Below are 15,074 nucleotides of genomic sequence, written 5' to 3'. Positions count from 1 at the left end.
TAAGACCAACAGGATTTTCCTCGTTGACGAGGCACTCTTAACCGATGAGGCCCCGAGCAGTCGCACCTTTCGCTCTTGGGCTGATCCGCCACTGCGTTAGTTTATTGGCAATATAAAGAATTAAAAAGTCTTATTTGATACTTCCATTTGAATTGATAGTATGTAATCAACTAAAGAGAAAAGTGTCTTCCCATAAATTCTTAACACTATCCTTAAATTATTTTAACATTACCGAACTATTTCAAATTCGGCTCACAAAATGGAAGTCTGCACGTTGGGAAAAAGTGCGTACAGGCTGTAGCAGACGCTCCATTATCATATAATCTAAAGTATCAGCCTCTATCGATGGACGTCGGAGTGATATCTACGCCGAGCATAGATAACTTCTGCACGACTCGCGACGCTATATCTGCCACCAAGTGGAGAGCCTTCCAACCCGTGCGGCAGGCGACAGGCGGGTGGTGGTATTGTTTCAGTGTTGCCTTCCAAATTTATCTAAGCTATTTGTACGGGGGTTTGTTTGTTTGCTCGTTTTATCGGCAGATTTGTCACAGTGGATTAAAAAACGCTACACCCGCTGCTGCTGTTGGGCTGAATTCCGCCGGATTAGGTCGTCCTGATGGTGTGGTGGCGGTGTGGCGTCCGGTGCTGAGCGCTTCTGTGCGGGGGATTCTTTTTGCGGCTGCCGCCGTGCCGCATCCGCGTTGACCGTGAATTCGTCCAGGAAGTTGTTACCCACCGCTGGCTCCCGGTCAAGGTGAACGTACGGACCGAAGATCTCTGTTGTGAAGAGGTGAACAGAAGCGATGGATGAGTCACTGCGAGCTCAGTATCGTGGAGAAAGGGAAAAGAGATATGCTTACGGTTGAATGGTGGCCAGTGGGGAAGGTCGGCTGATTTGGGCACACCATCCACGATGAACGAGGTCCACAGGTCTACCATTCGCTTTGCCATGGCCGTGTCCTGCTCGTTCAGGTGGGCCGCCGTCGGTGGGTAAGGGAACAGGTACAGCAGATCGTTCGTATGGTGCACGCCACCATCGAATGGAATGTGCCGGATGTCCTGATCGTACCCGAACCGGGTGTGCTCCCCACGGTAGTCGAACGAGTACACGAACGTTTGCTCTGGCGTGTGTCTGCTGTTGTACTGCGCCAACCGTAGCACGCTGGACTTGATCAGATGCATGCCACATAGCTGTTGGGAAATGCGGGGTGGAAAAAGGCAAAAAGCTAGGTTAAAGAAGAGCGCAACCCGACCTGTGCCGTCCATCCCTTACATCGATCAGTCCCGGGATCATCTTCATGATGTCACCATTGGCTGCCGCCTCCATATCCAGCATACTTTTGACGGCAAGCGGTGTTACAGAGCAGGACACCTCTACCGTGCCCAGAATTCGTTGGATCTCCTCGATCACATCGTACCGCAGGAAGTCCTTCTTGTCGTGCAGCTTCAGCGCGGTCAGGATGGTAAACACGTCCACCAGCGCGAACGTACCCTCGTCCTTTACGACGCCCGTCAGCATGGGAATATTTTTCCTACCACCACCGGCCTTCATTACCTCGTACGGCGATTTGGGGAAGAGTTGCGTTGGTCCACCGATCGTCATGCGCCCCCCGGTGCTATTGATGCCCTTGTGAAGCCCTTGCCACTGGATGCGGAAATGCTTATAAATCGTTCGTGGAAAAAATACTCTCTGCATTTACTTACATTGTGATGCATGAACGCTTTCAGCAGTGTGTACGTGTCCAACCCAACCAGGAACTCCTCGACCTGTTCGAGCGGTGCGTTCGGATCGAACCCAGCCCGACGCGCAATGTCCCGCGCATTCTTTTCCCCATTATGATCGAACAGCCAGCTACCGAAGGCCGCACCCGAGTGCAGAATTATCTGCTGAAAGTGGGACTCGCGCAGCGCAGGGCTAAACAGCAGCGACGACAGTATGCCGGCACCGGCCGACTGGCCGACGGCCGTCACCCGTCCCGGATCACCGCCGAAGTGGGCGATGTTCTGCTGTACCCATTCGAACGCCAGCAACACATCCAGGATGGCCGCATTACCCGGGATGGTGTCCGTTTTGGTGGAAAGAAATCCGAGCGGTCCCAGCCGGTACTGTGGCACGACGAGCACGATGTCCTTCTCGAGCAGATATTCGGGCGGATGCTGGGCCGCGCTACCACTGTAGAATCCGCCGCCATGAATGTAAACGGCCACCGGTCGCTTGGCGGTAGTGTCTTTCGTGTACACGCACAGGCTAATGCAATCCTCCAGCTCGGCCGTTAGCTGATCTTTGGGCAGCTTCTTCAGATCGCCGTAGCAGGGTGCACCCCGACCACGGACGGACACATCCTGCACACCCTGCCACGGTTGGGCGGGTATTGGTGCTTTGAATCGATTGTTGCCTACCGGCGGTTCAGCGTACCGGACGTTGAGGAACTGCTGGATTGGCGCACCGGACCAGGCACTTTTGGTGTACGAACCTTTCAGCCGGCCCAGTCCGGGCAGGTCCACTATCGGATCGGCATCGCTGGCGAAGGTTCGGTTGGCGCTAACGCCGCACAGCGCGACACGCGCAAATCCTTCCCGCGCGCAATGGCGCACACGAAGTTGTCCCAATAGCTTCAACATTTTGAGCAATTTGACAAAGTCTTTTAAGATCACTTCCTTTCGATAGATCGTTCAAAGAGCTGTAATCACTAGTCACACCCTTGCTGACACGGTTTCACTTTATATCGGACCTTGATTTGACTCCGATCGGGTACAACTAGTTCCACGGTCAACTTCCAACTAAGCGAAAGTCCAACCAGGGCAAACGGTTTTAAGTGAGCCTTCTTTTTTTCCACCGAACCGACCAATGGTATGTCATCATGTGTTAGTTTGTTATCTGTAAAGGGATTCCTGCCGAAATAAACTACTGGAAACCGGGTTCCGTTTTATCGTGCTGGTCGGAAGCCAGTACCTTCTAGTGCATGTGAATATAATGAGCAAAAAAAAAACATCGCACGGTACTTACTACGCATGCATTCAATCAGCAAAAAACAAAAAACATCGCTCAAATCAGAAAACCCCTCCGGTGGGAATAATTTACAATGTGGTTTGCTTCTTTACATTTTTCCCCTTGATGAGTGCGTACAGATATCTGGCTTTATCGGTGTGTAGTTCCGTTTTACCATCCCTCCAGCTTACCGTATCGTAACGAATCGGCTTAAAATCATCGCGCCTTGTTCCGTATGAGTAACGTCCATCGAGTAACGCCCGTTATCTGGTGCGTTTCAATCGCAATCACGGGAGGACGTTACGGGCAAATCCCGAGAAGCAATCGGCTGCCCAGTTTGGAGACGTGTGGCGCAGTTTTGCTTTCCGGATTAGCAGGATCATACTGTCTTGGTTGGCGAGACAGTCGGGCGGTACTGTCTGGCCGGCGTATCTCTGACCAGCCAGGGATGGATTATGCATTTCTGGAACGCCTGTCGTAATTGGATGGCTTTATTGAAAGAGCCTTATATTGTCCATAGCTTAATGGTTATGCGCTGCAATAAAGAGCCTCACTTGGTCGATGGCTGTCTAGTGCGGCTTAGACGTGGTTTTTTGTTGTTGTTGTGCACAAGAAGATAGTCGTCAAGAATGTATACTAAAACTACGCTCGACTATCAATCTAGATGCTAGATTATACCGCGTTCCAGCTTCATTGGTTAAAGGATAATAATTGTGATAGTGTATTAAGGTTTTATCGATCGGCAAGCGCATAAAGCATGTGTCCTATTTATCGTGTTGGATGATAAGATTTAACTTTATTGAATGCTATTTATGATGACTCTCGCTTTTAAGTACAGCTCTACAACCTATTTTGTCCTTTTTTGTCATTTGCTTTTGTCTTTATATATTCATTTCTTTACTTATTTATTTCTTTATTTCTTTATTTCTTTATTTCTTTATTTCTTTATTTCTTTATTTGTTTATTTGTTTATTTGTTTATTTCTTTATTTCTTTATTTGTTTATTTGTTTATTTCTTTATTTCTTTACTTCTTTATTTTTTTATTTCTTTATTTTTTTTTATTTCTTTATTTCTTTATTTCTTTATTTCTTAATTTTTTTATTTTTTTATTTCTTTATTTCTTTATTTCTTTATTTCTTTATTTCTTTATTTCTTTATTTCTTTACTTCTTTATTTCTTAATTTCTTAATTTATTTATTTCTATATCTCTTTACATTTCATTATTTCTTTGCTTATTTATTTCTTTATTTCTTAATTTCTTTATTTCTATATCTCTTTACATTTCATTATTTCTTTGTTTGCAAGATATAATAGACAAGTGTACATTATTTTCTTTTATTATTATTTATTTTGGAAACTCGTGCATAATTTTTTTTACACTTTAAAAGTGTCCTTGTCATTTTGTATAATGTGGCTTAGTTGTATTTACTACGCAGCTCACTTGTCTTACACAGGGATCGTGATGATAACAGTTTGTGCGTGATATTATTTCATCGAATAATCGATTGGGGTTCACGATTCGCTAAATATATTTTAATCGTTGCTACTGAATCGGCGGATGTGCGCCTCGGTACTTGAAACGTGTGGCTTAAAGTATTGCATTATTTTGACAGCCATAGCCATTATTGTTGAATTGCAGTTTTCATGTTCGAATACAGATCGTTCGCAGCACCGCTGGGCAATAAACTCATAAGCCCTAGAGCCCAAGGGCCAGAATAGAATACTCCGACCAAGGGCGAGAATCAAAGATGGTAGCATGTTCGTCGAGCAGACCATTGATCTTTGCGATTTGTTTCTATCACCAAATTCACTGTCCAGGTGCCAGGGGAAGGAATGAATCTTGATCTGCTTCTTTCGTTCTTTTCATAAGTTAAGTGACGTGTGTGCATCCTCCCAGTTGTCATCTGATTTATGCCAACGATGAGAAAACTATTCTCTGCATGAGTAGCCAATTCGTGCCAGACCTGGTTCTGGAGTGTGAAAGCTGCTAACCAAACAATTGGCCTGATGAAAAGCTTTTTTTGGCGTCAATTCAACGACCCAAACTCCAACGAGCTATGGTGTTCGCTAGCTCGGTCTGTGGTGAAGTACGAATCTGTGATGTGACGACTTTCACTCGGATGCGGATACACTTCCTCTGCAGGCCTTGGAGTGTCCCACTAGATTATGGGGGATGCTGTGCACTAGTTATCACTGTGTCGCTCGATCAGAGCGATTGTAACGCACAGAGACTGTTTTTGCAGGGCTTCTCGACCATCGGATCAATACTAAAAATGGTGGGTTTTGTGCAGTTTTGAACCGGAATAGTCGCGGACGTGTTTGGACCTGAGACCTGATGCTATCAGTTGTAAATACTATGTAAAAAATTATAATACTTTTTATTTTGGATGCATTTAGCACGATTGCTTTATTGTCTAGAAACTGGTTGCCAATTGCCGTGAGTCTTGCGCACGTGTTCCCTTACGCTTACATATCCTCTAGCTCAGCCTTGTAGTAGTGAAGCGGCTCGTTGTTGGCCAACTTCTCACGGATCCGATCACAGCGCTTGTTGGCGACCTGCTTATCCTTGGGACAGGCCAGCGCCATCTGACGCCACATGCAGTACCCAAAGTTGGACGTTTCCGAGCTGCACTGACCGGCTTCCCGGGGGCTTTTGGCTGCCTTATCCTTCGCCTCCTTCACGCACGTGTCAATGTATCCCGCCAGCAGGGGCTGCTGCCAATCGTCCGCCGCAAAGTTGCTCTTCACGAACTCCATCAGCTTACCCTCGATTAGCGTACCATCGTCATTGACGACCTCCTTCTTGCGTCCAACACACTCCATCGCACAGATGACGTCCATCTTGGTTTTGTTCAGCCGGTCGCACGAGAAGAAATCGACCGGTTCGTACGCTAACGGAGGAAGTAAAGGGATGCTGAACATCTGCTGCTTTTCCCTTCCCGCTTTCCCCCAGCCCTTGCTTACCTCCATCGGCTTTATTCTTGTTGCGCACCTCGGCGAAGCACTGCTTCTTGATTTCGTGAATTTTATCCAAATTCTCATTGTTGGCATCGTTGCAGCATTTGTAGCGACGCTTGCACTTATCGTCCTGCGCATCGGCTGGCGACCGGCGGAAGCGGCCCATCATCGACGGTTCATCGGCATCGTCGAGCAGGTCCTGCAGCAGTAGCTCATCTGTTGTGAAAGAGGAATAGGCAGCGAACCTTCTGAGTTTCACTTCACAAGCAACTAATGATTGGTAGCACTTACTGTAGTAGGAATCCTGGAAATCGTACGCTACCACAAACCCAATCAAACCAACGAAAACGGCCAACTTGAACATATTCACAGAAACACACAAAACACGGGACACCGTAAGCAGAGAGGATCAGCTCCGTTCCAGAGCTTGTTAGGATTTGATGTTCAGCCAAATGTTTCACCGCTATTTATAGGAAGCCCAACGGGCCCGGGTTAGAACTGCGAATGAAAAGATGACTGATGAAGAATCGCTCCACATGTTTGTGCAGATTATTATGCTTCTTCCAGCTGATCGTCTGCGATCGGTACGATGGTGGGTCTGGTTGAAGTTGTTAGCTAAGTGCTGATCGATTTGCACAAGATCAGAGATCAAAACTTTCTACGGTTGGAGAACGGATTGGGTGAAAAGTGATGCAATCTTGGATGTTATTAGACTTGTGTTTAATAACTACCCAGATAAGCGAGTCTTCAAGAATATCTATATTTTATTGATAAAAAATATTAAATAATTTAAAACCTTAAACACATTTAAGTGTTGATTCAACAACATTTCTTGCGGTCGAAAAATAACACTCGACTCGAGTTGTTTGTGTTTCGTTTTGTACTTCGTTCTAAGCCACACAAAAAGCATGATTGATGATTGATGGGCGCAAGATCGCGAAGCTGAAGATAGGCGAAGCTTATAAGCTTGATGTGTACATGCATGACCGGCTCATCCATTTGTCTGCTCTGGCTTAAATTCTTCAACCTAGAACTTAGCCCAAGGGGTGACCGCCGAAGTTTATCTATGAACTTTATTTTGCACAATTTCCAAAGAACTTGCCCTTCCAGTTCTGCGAATCGGCCTTATGTGGCGTTGCGTCTATCCATCGGGTCAATGATCTTCGGTATTACCGAATCGCGACCGATATACCAATATGTGTGCACAACAAACAACAACACGGGTCTTGTCAATTCCGCTTATGATGGTGCTAATTTCGAAAGTCAACTGCGTGCATTGTCGTAGGAACACCGCCATTGCTACAAATGATACTCAGAGGCAGTTGTCAAAGTTCACCTAACACACTGGAAGATGATTCACTAACAGAACTGACCATATAAGCACGTTGATCGTAGATCCACCGTAGCGTTTGTTTGTACACCGGTCGCTGAAAGATCATTTCCTTTTGCCGAGGAAACGACACATATTGGACCATTAAACGCTGTACAACAATTGTGAGAAAATCACCGTGGGTGAAATTACCGTTGCGACATTGCTTTATCAAATCGGCGGAGATGGCAATTAATGTACGATCAGCGTACGATCAGCGTATGGCAACGCTGCTTATCGACATCTTACGGGCGGTGCATCGTATAAAAGCGCAGCTGTGCACTTACACTAGCCAGTGCAATCTATCGGCGCCACAGTGAACCTACCGAGTGAAGAAGCAATGGGAAAAGTGTTGATTTTCGTAGGGCTGCTCGTTATGGTCAGTGTTGTAGCGGCGGGACGATTCGAGCGGTCAGTGTTTGGATCGAGAGTACGGCGCGATGCCTCAATGCGGTGCTGTAACGATGGATTCGACAAGAGCGAAATTCACGCCAAATTTGCCGAAATTCGTACCGCTTGCATTGGAGAGCTCGGTTTGGGAGAGGTTTCTCGTAAGTAACTGGTGCCATATTCGCAGGTACTGCATGATCTAAATACACTCTGCCCGCAGATGAGGAGATGATGAAGAACCGTGAACATTTGAACTGTATCACCGAGTGTATCGCCAAGAAGGAGGGCATAGCGGACGAAACCGGTGCCCTCGTCCACACGGACCTGGCGAAAGTGGTAACCGAGCATATGAGCACCATCGAATGGAAGGTACCACTGGCGGAAGGATTCATCAAGCAGTGTTTCGACGAGGTGGAGACAACCGACGGTGCCTTCGTGCCGAGCGACGAAGCGAAATGCAATCCGGAAGGGTTCGATTTTGTGTTCTGCCTGTGGCGCCAGTTCACACTGTCCTGTCCGGAAGAGTTCCGGGACGATTCGGACAAGTGTGTCGAGCTGCGGGAAAAGCTTTCGAACAAGGAAGACGTAAGCGGCTTGCACGATGAGATTGAGGCGGCTGAATAGGTGTTAGGGATCGAATAGGCGCCTAAAGGTATGCAATGCGATCGACAACGATAATGATGACGCACACCGCTGGACACCCTGTGTTAGGTTAGCATTTGTAAGCTACATATGAATAAAGTACGATATACAATCATGCCCTCACTTAGCGAGCTTTTGTATCAGGCAAAACAATGGTATATTTGCTGTGGCATCAAACAATACTGTGCGAAATTTGAAAGAAACATTTTCTTACAATGTAGGACAGAAGGACTGTTTATTGTCGATGATTAGGACTTTAGTGATAATTTGCTACCGTTGTCACCGGCTGTGGAACTTCAGCTTGTATTTGCGTCAGTTTACTTCATTATCACTCATGCTCGTTCAGATTTGCAACATCTTGGGCTACCTGTAGTCACAAAACCTTCATCAACATTTTATGATCCTAATAATCTAATCGAGTGGATTGTATGATTTGATCAAGGTTTTCGCTACGTCTTCAATATTGGTATAATCATGTAATTGATTGAGTTATAAGGTTATGAGTTATCATGTTGCATTGAGCTAAATAGAGATAATCGGCGCCCTAACTGTGGCATTGGGCGAGAAATGTGTGGGATACTATATTAAGGTCTTTGGTGACCTAAGTCAACTGTTTTTTGTATGGGTTTTGACCGGTTTGACTAGCTTTGTACATGACATGGAGATAAGTGATATCAAGAAGCACGCATGATAGTGACGTCATTTCTTTATAATAATTCAGATAGAAAAAAATATTTTAAATATTTATTTATTTATTAAATATGACGGTCCGATGATTAATTTAAAATGCATACTTATAAAAATTAAACGCATCCCTGTTTTTACTGTATAATAGCCTATATGCTTTATTCAAACCGTAGTAAATATAGAATAATAAAATGATGCAAACTCGTTTTGATGAGGTAAATGACGCATGATGATCGACGCGTATCTAAGCAGCATGTTGGTTTTGCTCCAAAGCCTGCTGCCTGTACGCTTCGTATGACATTTGGGACTGTAAGAAAGAAGAGAGAGAGAGACACATACAAGAAGAAATGATGAATTTTCTTTAACTTCCGAAACAACTATACTTTGTGAAGGGTTAACTCGATTCACAATACAAACGTTAAACAAACCATTCCGGTACGTTAAACAAACCAGCACGTAAGCAATTCTACATTTAGCGGCTTAGTATTTAGACGGCGGCACGATTAGAAACTCAAACCCCAAACAACGCCAAACCAATTAACGAGCGAGAGTAGTGGACTGAGGAAAAAGTATAATTATGTTAGATAAGCGTTAAAGGAAACCAAAGGGTAAAGTAGTGGCCTAGTGTACTGTTCACCAGGAGGGGAAGCTTTATCTCACACGGCTACCAGCACAATGTTAAGACAGCACGGGCTAAGACAACTAACGACTAACCTCCCAGAAAGCATCGTCCCAAGTGGGGAACAAACGCTTGAAGCTTCTTGGTTCGGCGCCCTGGTGGAGGATAACGATCGGGACCGTCTCCTCGGAACGCTCGGACGGATCGGTACGGATATACTGGCGGGCCATGTCGATCGACTTGCTACGCTCCTCCTCCGTCGCTCCATTACCGATCCAGCAGTAGATCTCATCCCCACCGTCCAGTACCATAACATCGTCAACGTTGAGATCCTGTCAAGAGAAAAAACGACCCACAATCAACGAATCAGCTAGGCGATCGATTTCGAAACGCATAGTTACTCACATCTTGCTCAAAGTGAGGCACTTCTTCGACGCGCAGCTTCTTGTTGTACAGAATGCGACAGTGGAACAAACGCGCTGACAGGAACGGTGCACCGGGCGGATCGAGCTCACGATCATAGTCATCCTTTCCACCGAGAGCGCTCCAGAACGCTTCCGGTTCGGAATCTTCCGCGACGACTTCCGGGCTAGCGTCCGGTGCGACGACCCCAGCAATGTTCGCCGCCATATCCTTCTCCAGATCGGATGCACCAACACCGTGCCAGATGTAGACGGTGCCCGCCGTCTTCAGCAGGTACACATCATCCGACGCTAGCGAGCTGGCGTTCGGGGCCATCTCCTCGGCCCGTACATCATCCGAACAGGTGCCACGAACGCGGAACAGCTTCGTACCATCCGCTGGCTGGTTGTCGTGATCACCCAGCAGCGTAACCATGCGGCCCTTGAACAGCTTCATAAAGTGGCGCGGTTCGTTACCCTGGGCAACGCGCACCAGGATTGCCTTTCCGTTCAGTTCGTCATCCATGCGGACAGCGTGCATTGCCGACGCTCCCTTCTCGGTGGTGGACGACGTCTTGCCCTGCCAGAAGTATACGATGTAACCATGCCCACCGGCCTTGATCGTGTACTCGTACCGCACCAGATACGAATCACCGGCGTAGAACGTTCCGTACGCGTCCGGTTCCACCGGCACCAGGTCGTAGTTCTGCACGCGCCACACTTCAGCCGCTCCCTGTCCATTGTCCGGCATGAAGCCGAGTGCGCGGCCACCGTTCTTCTTAAAGGTGTGCAAAATTTCCGCATCAAACTCAGCGTCCCCGGCATCCGATTCGTCCCCGTCACCCATGGCGGTTTTGATAAGCTGCGCATGGTTGATGCCCTTGTCACGCCAGCTGGCGAAGAACTGCTTGAAGTCGGTCGTTTCTCCGTTTTCCACAACCCGGTGCACTGCCGTATGCACCGGATAGCCCTTGACGGTGATGAACTCCTGTGCTTTAACCATCGCCTGGGACCGTTCCTGACCGGTCGCCCCCTTACCGATCCACACGTAAATGCTGCCGGCTCCCGTATCCAGAATGTAGCAGTCCTGCTGAACAAGAAGAGATGGCCAAGTTGAAGCGATCGTGAAGCGACATCGGAGCGTTGAGTACTTACATTTGAATCAAGCATGCTCTGCTTCAATGGTCGCTCACCGATGGGGGTGATCTCTAGCGATCCACTAGCGTCTGATACGTGATAGAGCGTGATCGTCTTACAATCGGTACGCTCGTATGCTTCGTCCGATTCCGATTCTTCCGCCACAGCATCGGGAGACCCTTCTCCCAGCACATCGAAGAATTCCTGCTGCTCCGAGGAACTTGCAAACTCATCTGTAACAAAACAAGCAACCTTATTAGCTCCACCTAAGTTATTAGCCCAAAGACTTCACTCGTACCCAAAATATGCACATTAGCACGGCCCGCATGATCCTGATCGCGTATCTGACCCGCCGCACTGATGGCCTTTATCTTCTCGACCCGCTTTGCGGACGCTCCAACGTACACGTAGATATCGTATCCAGCATCCAGTATGAAGCAGTCTCCCTTGTTCATCGAACCGATCGTCAGCGGAACCTGGCGCACTCGCACGTTCTTCGCACCCTTCACCTGGAACAGACGCTTCTCGCCGGCGGCGTTCGTTTCAACCTCGTTGAAACCGCTCTTCACACCACCGGCCGCATACCGGACACCTCCCGGGAAGTAGCTCAGAAACAGGGAACTCTCGTGATCCTGCACCTCACGGTGCTGTACCGGTGCACCGTTGTGCCGATCGTCCAGCTGTACCGTCAGAATGGCGGCCGAACCCGCCTCGTCCTGGGACGTTTCCAGCCCAAGCCAGAAGTGGACATCCCACGATAGAACTCCACTCTTGGATTCCTTAGTCTGAGAGCGTGAGGGGTAGAGACAATTAGAGAGAGTGCCATTGGGAGCAGATAGTAGCAAGACTTACATTAAGCACGATGTAGGAATCACCGGTGTAGAATTTCCCGTACTCCTTCACCGGTACCGGAACTGGTTCAAAGTTCTACAGAGAGAATACAAATTAGGTTACATTCCATTTTGAAACTTTTATCACCAAGTGAATAACAACAGGGAAGTGCTTTCTAGTTCCTTAGTCTTTCTGAACGTTACATACGACAATAGGCGTTATTAGTAACGGGTCTTGGCGACGGTGACTTTGAGGTCGAATTTCCCATGACTCACAAGGTCGGAGGCAGTGAAACGAATCGCTTAGAAGATACCTAGCGCAACAGCGTATCTCCTGAATCAGAAAAACCTTGGGATCTTGTTGGCACATAGTTGATACCAACACCAACAACTACCAAATAGTCCGCTTGGGATGTAGACTATCCGTAGATTAGTCGTGCAATATTAATTATGCAGAACGAGACTTCACCAGCAAGAAAAAAGGTAGCCAAACCACCAACCCAAAAGTTCATTGCAGACTCATCGCGATGCAAAGTTTACATTAGCGCAGTTTTGCTAAAAATATATTCCCAAAAAAAAACTTCCACGGAACTGGCCACCAGTGCGTTTGCGTTTAAAAAGACAGCGGTTAATTGCTTTTATTTGAACACGGTTTCTTTGCTCCGTTTGTTTGCTTTTTTTCCCACAAACGGAGCATAGATATCGGCGTCGAGTTTGGATCGATACGACGCCTCGCTTATCTTATCTCAGGTTAAGTTATATTAGCCTTTTCAGTTACGATTTCGGTGTATGGTACTGTTAACCGTTTTCATACTAAAGCCTCTGAATGGTGATGAATTTTGCAGTAAGCAACTGGGAATAATTTACTGACGTTTGGGTAAGATATAGAAACCTCCCGCATGACCCGACTGACAAAGATCGTGATTAATACGCTTCCGACAATGTTTCTTGAACGGGCCGTAAACAAAACATCTGGGACGCATTAGTGCATTCCGGACGGTGGAACGTTTGATGTATGTCTTCTGGTGTCTATTTTTAAAACCTTGCAAGAAAATCCCGATTCCCGGTGAAGTTCGAGCCGTGTTTCTTAGTAGAGCGACTTCACCCTCGAGCGCGTTCGAGTCGCGTTGTCGTCAGACCACAACTCCAGTATCGCACGTACTACGCGTGGTTGATAATTATCTGCTCAACAGCATCGCCACCGATAACATTGTGACGACTGTTTTGCCGTGAGTCAGGTATTATTTACCACCTCCCGGTAGGATTAGATACTGATGTAAGTTCCAGCCGACGTATCTCTTGGGAGCAGAATTTTCGGTTTCGGCCCTCTAATAGGTGGTGAGCACGGTAGTTTCCGGACTAGGGGATCATTTATATTTGTCCGCTCCCATCACGACAGTCTGGTGCCATCGATTTTTGGAAGAAAAACCAACCCCATTCACACCTCCACATCACGTCTTGTCCTCATCCCTCCGCGCCTGGAAGTTTAATGGCGTGTACGTTGTTTTCGGTTCCGGCATCACTTTATGCCTGCTGAACCGTGTCGAAATTGGACGGAAATCGATAGCGATGTCTCAACATGCGCAACGATAAACATCAAAACTGAAGCTGCCATCCACAAAAACCACAAACGTTCACAAACACATCAGCAATGCGTCAGCTTCTTCCTTTTTCATTTGCTACAGTGTATAGGTCCGCGAGTTGTTGGCGCGTCGTTGATCGCGATTTTGCTCGCCTCGTGTCGTTTTTGCAACGCATCTTCACATCAGTTTTATTGCCTTTCGTTTCCTACTTCAAACCTGTTTTGATTCCCTTTTTTTGGTGGGTTCTTCCCACCAAAATGATGCACATTCACATATTCACCTCAATGCGCCACAGTTCCAGGCCCTTGCTAGTGCCGGCATTTTCAAACGCTGGATGCATCGTACCGTATTCACTGCACAACACTTTAGTAGTAGTTAGATCGTAATGGCAACAAATAAATAATCACTTCTGGCACTGCTTAGTCACGAGAAAAACAACAATGTCGTCACAAGAGTCCACCCACAGCAAACGAAACTAGAGGCACTGTCGGCATCCGCAGCACGCGACTTCTAGCGCGGAACTGTAACGCTTCAATCGCTCGATGCCGGCATTTGTAGCTGAGGTGTTTATCTCGCCAACCGTCATTTTTGGGTGGTGAGATCGGGTGAGATGGGGGCTGGTGGAAGCGGGGAAGGGGGTTTGGGGGCGTTCAGCCTTACCTTGGCTGGGAACTTCCCACCCGTATCTTTTACGTTGGGGTGGTGTCGACGATGGATAAACAGAGAGTGATGTTGAGCTTGAACTTGAGCGTCAGGAGAGGGGTAAGCTTCATCGCGCCACGTGAACACAGCGCGAGAGTACTATAATAGTGGTGGATTCGGTTGGAACAGAGCGCCCAGCACAATCCATCTGATTGTGAGAGAGATGCGGAACGAGCGCGAATGAATCGTTGCCCGTGAGAGCTGAAGATGAGTCATTGCGGTGAAGAGAAGGCTCGCAACAGTGTTGGACACATTTTCAGCATAAATCCCCATAAAAAAAACTTCTTGAGAAGGTGATTTAGTTTCAATTTAAATTGGGACAATTTAGTAATAATTTTTTTAAATGTAATACAAAATCAAATAAGCAAACCGAAAAAAAGCAATGACAAAACATTTAACACTTAAGATCGTGTTTAGCTCATAAATCATCAAGAGTCAATAAAGTAAGAATATAAAGTCTTTTAAATAAAATGGAATTGAAGCTCACAGTTTGTACTGTATCGAATAAAATTTGCTAAATAAATTTTTCTTGTTTAAGTTTTTAACTCAACTTCATTTGAAGAAGTAAAAACAGCAAATGCATACAAATGTAGAAACGTATTTACATTATTAGCAACTTAGCATGTTTGCAAATATAATAAGATTAATGATAACAAGATTAATGACTAATACAAAACAACGATACAAAGTGGGCCATAGAGAACAGCATGCAGAAGCTCATTGAACGATTGACTGATTATCCCAACATCGGAGTGGGAAATCT

General features: G+C 46.6%; 3 protein-coding genes across 6 annotated transcripts; 1 reads left to right on the top strand and 2 right to left on the bottom strand.

The window, feature by feature from the left end:
• Positions 1-75: 75 nt before the first annotated feature.
• On the bottom strand, positions 76-6,398 carry LOC118506275 (glutactin-like). The gene is made up of 7 exons (XM_036043188.1): positions 6,243-6,398; positions 5,958-6,167; positions 5,463-5,884; positions 1,708-2,676; positions 1,277-1,648; positions 864-1,194; positions 76-780 (listed from the first exon to the last, which is right to left on the bottom strand). The coding sequence occupies exons 1-7, from the start codon at positions 6,313-6,315 to the stop codon at positions 569-571; spliced, it is 2,589 nt and encodes an 862-aa protein (XP_035899081.1). The 5' UTR covers positions 6,316-6,398; the 3' UTR covers positions 76-568.
• Positions 6,399-7,597: 1,199 nt separating this feature from the next.
• LOC118504157 lies at positions 7,598-8,475 on the top strand. Its single transcript, XM_036038290.1, has 2 exons — positions 7,598-7,871; positions 7,931-8,475. Exons 1-2 carry the CDS (start codon positions 7,661-7,663, stop codon positions 8,332-8,334), a joined length of 615 nt encoding a protein of 204 aa, XP_035894183.1. The 5' UTR covers positions 7,598-7,660; the 3' UTR covers positions 8,335-8,475.
• A 693-nt stretch (positions 8,476-9,168) lies between these two features.
• LOC118504140 (gelsolin-like) lies at positions 9,169-14,201 on the bottom strand. Of its 4 annotated transcripts, none has more exons than XM_036038238.1 (7): positions 13,890-14,201; positions 12,049-12,123; positions 11,495-11,981; positions 11,215-11,429; positions 10,064-11,146; positions 9,754-9,990; positions 9,169-9,597 (listed from the first exon to the last, which is right to left on the bottom strand). In XM_036038238.1, the coding sequence occupies exons 1-7, from the start codon at positions 13,947-13,949 to the stop codon at positions 9,577-9,579; spliced, it is 2,178 nt and encodes a 725-aa protein (XP_035894131.1). In that variant the 5' UTR covers positions 13,950-14,201; the 3' UTR covers positions 9,169-9,576. The 4 variants fall into 4 exon arrangements, with proteins under 4 accessions (XP_035894131.1, XP_035894130.1, XP_035894129.1 ...); XM_036038237.1 differs by having other exon boundaries at positions 10,064-11,149; positions 13,890-14,200; XM_036038236.1 differs by having other exon boundaries at positions 9,169-9,346; positions 13,890-14,198.
• Between the last annotated feature and the right edge of the window lie 873 nt (positions 14,202-15,074).

Source organism: Anopheles stephensi, chromosome 2 (genome assembly GCF_013141755.1).
Source record: "Anopheles stephensi strain Indian chromosome 2, UCI_ANSTEP_V1.0, whole genome shotgun sequence".
In the NCBI taxonomy this organism is placed as follows: Eukaryota; Metazoa; Arthropoda; class Insecta; order Diptera; family Culicidae; genus Anopheles; species Anopheles stephensi.
Note: the sequence above shows the minus strand (reverse complement) of the source record. Positions and strands in the feature narration are given on the sequence as shown.